General features: G+C 36.1%; 1 protein-coding gene across 1 annotated transcript in view; it reads right to left on the bottom strand.

Annotated features, from left to right (window-relative positions):
* VRK1 (vaccinia related kinase 1) overlaps positions 1-7,966 on the bottom strand; it is a 29,704-nt gene extending 21,738 nt beyond the window's left edge. Inside the window, exons 1-4 of the mRNA XM_009998035.1 lie at positions 7,809-7,966; positions 6,229-6,284; positions 1,665-1,734; positions 1,173-1,260 (exon numbers count right to left, since the gene is read on the bottom strand). Of these exons, the coding sequence (XP_009996337.1) occupies positions 1,173-1,260; positions 1,665-1,734; positions 6,229-6,284; positions 7,809-7,965 (371 nt within the window). The 5' untranslated portion in view covers position 7,966. The remainder of the gene's footprint in view (positions 1-1,172; positions 1,261-1,664; positions 1,735-6,228; positions 6,285-7,808) is intronic.
* Between the last annotated feature and the right edge of the window lie 201 nt (positions 7,967-8,167).

Consider the following 8,167-nt stretch of genomic DNA (forward strand, 5'->3'; position numbering starts at 1 on the left):
GCTCTTTATGTCTTGCTTGTTATGCAATACAATAACAAGTATCCACAGAGCAAAAATACCTGTAATTTAATGAACTACAGGTGAAATAAAGCGTCAGTTATTTACAGAAATACTTTTTTTTTTTTTTTACTGTATAAGTAATGGATTCAGGGTTACTTATATTGCAACCTTTTTTCCAGCACAATATTAAACCCAAAAATCAGGATATTGTGATATTTATTGCTATAGCCAAACCGGTCCTATTACTATGAGAGCTCATAGTAGCAATGTTAAAGAATCTCAGGCATTAAATGCTGACTGGAACAAAGTTTCTTTGGGGAAAAAGTAAAATTCAAATATTTATTTTTGCCCATTCTTTTTACATTATATTACTTTTAAAGCTGAGTACCTAGTGAAACAGTGATATTTCCAACACCCTAGGGCATACACACAAACTGCCCTATGTTGTGTTCCACACAAAGGAGCCTGACCTACTATAAGCTGTCAGACGACTACTACATCTCCCTTGCAGAATAGCTGTATAGAGAAATTCTACCAGGAAACAAGGACTATTACATAAGCAGGAATACTCTTCCTCAAGACCAAGTAACAAAACCCCTTAGTGAGAGAGAACAATAAAAACTATTCCTAGACTTAAGACAAATTTATCATAAGACTATCAATTATTCTAGCTCACAGATTAAGTAAAAAAACAAAACAAAACCCCAAAAAACCCAAAAAAACCTGTCCCTGGGGAAAATAAAAGAGATTTAGAGAGAGCACTGTCCTTTATACGTGTGAGTGAAAATATTCTTTAAGTGCACACCATACCAGAAGAAAAACTTAAGATAGTCGTGTTATCCAAGATCTTATACATAAAAAGTCAACTTGATCTTAATTCAAGTATGAAAAGCTTCTAAACCACGTAGCATCACAGTATTACAGCAATGTTTGAGACAAATGAAAACTAGATCAGAAAGAATGAGACACAAATAGGAGCAACAGAGTACAGATATAATGTATCTATTAATCTATTCCTTAAACACATCTTTTTATGAACAAGAAACTTCGTATCAGAAACTACTAACGTGAAGAAAACTGGAAAATACACCTTAGAAAGTCAATCAGTTTAAAAGTGATAGTAGGTGTGGATTAAATAAATCCCAGTATATTCCAACAAAGGATATATTCACCTGTTTCCATTTTTTTCATGCAAGCCAGAACCCCAATATCTTGGTACACCTAAATATTTCAGTTTATGGGACTTAGTCCACTTCTGAACTGAAAATGAAAATAAAAGTAAGTTCATGGATTTGCATTAGTAGAGACTTGCATAACAAGGGAGTACTCCTATTGCTTAGATTTCTGCATATATGTGAGCTGCTCATTTAATGGAAACTTGTATGCAAAGTATATGATGACAGTGAATGACGCATCCGTTGTAGTGACAGAGGCGCAACTGAAATTTCAATTTTGACAATACCACCACAACTACAAAGAACATCTTACCAAAAATCCTGATTTTACTATATGTCAGAATTAGATTCTAATAATTTAAAAATAATTGTAAACATTTAATTTTTTAAATTATCTAAAAAGATTCTTTTAAAATTCGACCTTACTCCTGTAGGCTCTATTTTCCTAAATGCTTGTAGTTCATTAAAACATTTTAATAAACTGCTTACTTTCATCTGGCTTAGCAGCTCGCATGTAGAACTTTAACTCAGTAAAAAGAGGTCCATTCTGGCTGGGTTCCTTTAAGACAATTTAAAATTAGTTAAAACCTGCTGTTAGTCCCTAACAATTATTAAAAGCTCACAAAATGTAACATCCACCCTGTAAGACCATATTGTCCCTCAAATGCTCTACCTGGTGCTGATAACTTCAATAGAATATGTTATTTTTATAAAATAAGTTTGGCTCTTAAAATTTCAACTCTTGAAATTTCTAAATGTTTCATTTTGAGATAAGGTTAAGCAATTGATTTTGATCTAGTCACTGATATATGTCCAAACTCATTCTCATTCAGTGAAATTACCTGTTTTGGAACATCCTACACTTAAAAAAACTAACCAAAAAAAGTATGTGATTACTGACAAAGAAACCCAGAAAGAATACAATCACATGACACTAGCAAAAGTTCAAAGACACGTAACATCAATCTTAAATGGTTCTAATTATAACTTTTAAATGCAGATGTAGTGATCCAGAAAACTGCTAAAGGCCAGATGGTACCACTCAGCTAATAGAGGTTTAATGCTCTCTGACATTAACGAAGCAAAGCAAAGAGATCAAACAGATGAACATGGACTGGACTTCAATGTGCATCTAATGCATTGTCTCAGAGGTGGAGCAGGAAGACCAGTGAGAATGAGAGCAGATACCAGCTTAGGCACCACTCCTAGGGCTGGACACATGATTACAAAATAACCACCTATCTCCACCTCACTTTCTCCAGCAGCATTGCCCTGATAAACAATGGAGCCAGGACAGCAGTTTTCTGACCCCTCCTTGTGGGACCAACATTCAGACTTAAGCCATTAACCTGGAAAAAAAACACAGCTAGACCAACTGATCAATGCACATAAACTTTGGTACATGCGGATTTACTCTCAGTTGGTTTATTTATCCACTATGGACAACAAGTTAGTGATCTAAAAATTACATAGAGTAAAAGGGTTACATAGCTAAATTCTTAAAATGCAGTTATCTTGAACAAATGTTACTTGGCCTATTTGCTTGTTTCTGTGTAGCATAAGCCATTAATACTCTAGCATTTTTAGAATATAAATTATATATGTGATTTCAATTCAATTTACACAGATTTGAAGAATGTTCTTACTAAAATACAGCAAAAATGTAGATATTGAAAATTCTTGAAATATTTATCTTTAAAGAAATTATTCCTCAAAAAATTAAGAGTCAGTTCTGAAAAAAAGATAACTGGTTTTAAGTATTGCTCTGACTAGAGAAATATTTATCTTTTAGTATTTGATTGGATGGATAAATTATTTAACAACAAAACAGATCTTAGTGATGACAATGGAGCTGTTTTCCCGTAATTCCACATAAATAAATGCATACACTATGTTGAAAAGGCTCATATTATGATGTCCAACATCTGCCATACTAGCCATCTGATAATAGACTAAGACCAGAAAAACTTCAAACACAAATTCATACAACTTTATGCCCAGGGTCATTGTAAACATGATTTGTGAAACTGAAATTAGAGTCTAATTAGAAAAGATACCATAATGAAAGAGATTATGGAGTACATGTCAAAACCCAACAAATTTCTTCAAGTAGTACTTTAAGAATTCTGATCTTTTTCAGTCAGCAATTTAATTAAGTGTTATTAAACTCTGCATCCACTCCTGAACAATGACATCTGAAAGGTCCACATGCTAAAATGCATTTATTTTTCTAATAAAAACTGTGATTCATTTCATACTGCTCAGACATCAATACTATGAGGATATGTCAAAGACTAAGTCAATTTCCATCCTGCTTTAATAGCTTAATTTGAAGAACATTACTATAGAAACACATGTTTTGTTAAACACTAATAATTGTTCAAAGCTGTTAACCACTTTGCTTCAGCTAATGGATCAACTAGGAATTACCTAGGCATCAGAAAACATGCCTTTAACAATAATTGTGGTATACTAGGCTACACTAGACTGTAGACACATAATATTTGGTGAGACACTGGCACAGGTTGCCCAGGGAAGTTGTGGATGCCCCTTCCCTGGAGGTGTTCAAGGCCAGGTTGGATGGAACTGTGAGCAACCTGGTTAAGTGGGAGGGTGTCCATGCTCCTGGCAGGGGGGTTGGAACTAGATGATCTTTTAGGTCCCTTCCAACCCAAACCATTCTTCGATTCTAATATGTTGTGGGTTATTTCTGAGGGCAGCACAAAGACTGAGGCTACTCTTTATTGCCAAAAAAACAAAGTTATAAAAGACCAGAAAAGAGCTACCAAGCTGGAGAAAGGTCTAGAGAACAAGTCATACAAGGAGTGACTGTAGGAACTAGGGTTGTTTAGTTTGGAGGAGGCTGAGGGGAGACCTCATTGCCCCCCTACAACTACCTGAAAAGAGGCTCTAGGGAGGTAGGTGTTGGCCTCTTCTCCCAAGTGAATAATGACAGGACCAGAGAAGTTGCAGTGGGGGAGGTTTAGATTGGACAGTAGAAAGAATTTCTTTACAGAAAGAGCAGTTGGGCACTGGAACAGCCTGCCCAGGCATGTGGCTGAGTGACCATCCTTGGAGGTATCTAAGAAACGTGTAGACGTGGAATTTCAGGGCATGCTCTAGTGGCTGAGATTGTAGTGGGAAGGGAGGGTTGTGGGTGTTATTTGGTGGAGTCTGTGGTGTTTGTCTGGGTTTTTTTTTTTGTGGGGGGGGGGGCAGGGGGTTGTGTGGTGTGTTGTGTGGTGGGGTTTTGGGGGTTTTTTTGTGATGACGGTTGGACTCCAATCTCAGAGGTCCTTTCCAACCCTGACTATTCTGTGATTCTGTAAAAAGTGAATGGTCATCTGGGAAATCATCAACAGAAGTATTTAAAAATTGCTGCAGCAAAGTAAATCTAGTATAAAAGCAATCCAGAAGTTATGACAACTCTTCATATATTCAAAGCCCAAAGTGGAGAAGCACGTGGACAGGTTTCAGCCTCACAGCAAGAGGACAGCAATTACCCACAGCATAAAATAATGCGTATCTGACAATTTTCCAAGTAAGTCAAAGTGGATTCTTCCATGAAAGTTAAATGGCTCTCTACTTCCTCATCAGTCCAAACTCACCAAGGGTGGGGAATTGGGAGCCACTGCCTCTCATAGGAAAGCCACTGCTGACTTCAACGTCTGTTATCTGCCTCTAAAAACAGGTCTCAGCTCCTGCATAATGGACACCCCTGCCCTTTATGGCAGAAGTTGGACATAAAAAAGCAGGTTGCCACCATGAAACAGCTGCTGGCTAGGCTCCTAGTCTATGTGGAATTCCTGCCCGGAAACACCTGACACAGCAGCAGTATGCTGATGTTGGAAGTGTCACAGTTTGACATATGCATTGTAAGCATTGCTTTTTTCAGCAAGCAACAACACTTCAGGAAAAGGGTCAACATCAACAGTATCTCAGGGTGTCTGTGGAGTATCAAAACCAGTACTCTTAAATTTCACTGTAGTCAGCAGGTGTAAACATCAAGATTAAAGGCTCATACTAAATAAAATGTATTTTATTCTAAATTAACCTGATCTGTTAAGTTTCAGGAGCAAACACTGAAGGCCTTAACACAGTTACTTAAGTGGCCAGCTACTGCAGTTAAGCATTTATGTATTGCCATAGTTTAATAGAAGACTGAAACATTTCAGTTCTGAACTGTGCTGAAGATCTAATTATTTACATTGTGAAGTTCTTGTACAGTTTTCTGGTACTTGCTTTTGTCCCAGGACCAGAAGTACCACCAAGATAATGAATTGTCTGGATCTACTATGGCCCTTCCCATATTTCCAGGTTTTTTACTATGACTATGCCAGGGAATAATTTATAATACTAGAATCTATACAAAATAACCTAGCTAAATTTAAGAAAAAATACTTTATACCTTAGAAAGAGAACATTACAGCCAAATCAATTTAAATAAATATTTTTTAAGATTAAAACATAAGAAAATTTAAACTAATAAAAATAATTTGCTGCTTTACTACATACAATAGGCTAAAAATGAGCTATCAATTATGCTTTTTCTTCTTTATTATCATGAGACTGAAAAAATTACCAATGCCCTTTTAATTCAACAGAAATTAAACTACCTGTGTGTTTAATGATAAAACATCTAAAAGACTTTTTATCTGTGGGGACCTGAGGAATCTAAGTTTTGCCGTTTCTATTCCCAAGCTGTCTGTCAGCTTACTAACATGCAGTTGTGAGCAACACTTCATACAGACTGATTGTTGAATCACAGAAATTCTCCAAAAGCTAGCCAGATTTCATTCATTTTGTGGTATTTGGGCTGTTTACAGGAAGCAGCCACATGAAACAGAATCTGATCCATCAATTTCATTAAACTTTTTTCAGCTCCATTATCCACCCTCATGCAAGAGTCCTAGTTCTTAGCCATGTTCCTCTGTATCACACTTTTATTTTAATCAGCATTATTCTTTTCAGTCAGAAGACATTTTAAATTACACATGCTATTCTAGAAGACACATTTTCAAGTTGTGAAGTAAAAATTCAAATGCTCTCTTACCACTTTTGCAACATAAGGTGCATCACTGCCAACGGACTTTGAGGAATTAACATCAGCTGTTAGAAAGGAAGCATTTAATAATAGTAGGAGAGGAAATTGTCACAAAACACACTTATTTGCTAGGCAGCATGGACAAACAAATGACAAAGCAATTACTGATGTGAATATATAACAGTACATTAGACCTTGGTAAGAGAACTACTCTATAAGGCAAGAATGCTCTATATGGTTCTGCTCTTGCAGTATCTATTCTGTTTGAGGAGAAGAGGCAGTTTACTAAAACGAGTTACTTTTTATCATTCAGTAATTTTTTCCTAGTTAATAGCATTTCTTTCCTTTTCTAGGGCTGTGATGAACATACACAGTTGTGGATACAAAGAAGAAAAACACATTATTTTGCCATTTCACATACCCAAAATTGACTCTGTTGCTACTAAGCTGATGATATTTCTGACAGGAGATACAGGTATGAAGGAAATCACGTTAGGCAAGCACAAAGTACAGGGTCAGGGGCATAGCTTTGTGCAAATGGTAGGAAAGCAAACAGAGGGCAAGCCTTGGCTTGAACAAAGCAGGAGCTACACAATTTGAGTGAGCTGTAACTCCAGTCTCAGTAAATTTAGTACCTCACTGAGCAAGGCTGAGTAAGTAGGAGACAGCTTCTTTGACAAGAAGCCACCCACTGGTCATGTTTTTCTTCTTAATCCACTTACGCTGCAGTCTGTTCATTTTGAAAGCAGGACAGATTATTTTATTTCGATTCAGTGCAACTTTTTCACCAAGAGGAGGAAGACCATAAATGCATAGCAAAAGAAATACTTATTATCACATTAACTTTCATTCCTTCAGAATTGTTTAGAAAATTACTAGGGGCACTCAAGCCTTTTTTTTAATTCCCTGAGGTATCTTCAAGACCTCTCTTATCTTTTCATCTGTTCAAATAACAGACACACTAAGTATGGCACACTATCCACTAAAAAAAAAGTTTTCCCTGAATTCAATAAACTGCATTGCAAAACAAGATCAATGCTGATGCTATAAACTGTGAAGTTCAAGATTTCAATTTGTTTTGAGCACTGGTTACATAAAAAAACCCAACACCGTCTTATGTCAGAAGTTCAAAAGGCAATGAGAAAGTCAAAAAGCAGCAAACTCAAAACCAGCCAAAATACTGGCTGATCAGTAGCCTCCACGTAATATGCTTATACAGTTTCAGTTTGGAATTTGTGATACAAGAACACTCATACAAAGATCCCTTCTTTCAGCCAAACCAAAGATTAAATTTAAATAAACACTAAGGTATGCTTTCACTGCTAAAAAGTAATAAAGATTTCAGCTTTTAAAAAATGAATTAACTACCACCAGAATCTCATATAACCACAGTTCTTAATAATCACTGTTTGTCACTTCTTGTCATTTTTTTCCAAGACCATGAACCAAGCTAAGATACTAGTAAAAAAAAACACAATCATTTCAAAGCACCCTATGTTTCTAACTCAGGGTAAATTTTTCATAGCTTTGAATAAGGATAAACATCTCACTCTCTATTTTCAAGTATCATCAAAGATAACTACACTTACCAAGGTATAGGCGTCCAAAGCCTCCTTGCCCTATAGAGACACCTAATTTCCATTCTTTTCTTGATGTGTCTGCTAGAACCTCTCCCAGAGCAAACACTTCAGCAAGCTTCCGTTTTGTAGGGGCTCTTTTTCCAGTAGTCTTCTTATTATATGGCATTTTCCCTGAGGGGAGAGGGGGAAAAGGGAAGAAAAATTTTAAAAAAAAAGAAAAAAAAAAAAAGGCACATGTTACATGTTGACAAGACTTATTTTATGTAGATGTCCATTAGAAGCATGGAAAAGTATGAATAAAGTTTAACCTTGTTGCTACAAAGATACTTGTAAAAGAAATACAGTCAGTACTTTCACTGGCATGAATT

This window comes from Chaetura pelagica, unplaced genomic scaffold (assembly GCF_000747805.2).
Source record: "Chaetura pelagica isolate M959 unplaced genomic scaffold, ChaPel_1.0 scaffold354, whole genome shotgun sequence".
NCBI classification, from domain to species: Eukaryota; Metazoa; Chordata; class Aves; order Apodiformes; family Apodidae; genus Chaetura; species Chaetura pelagica.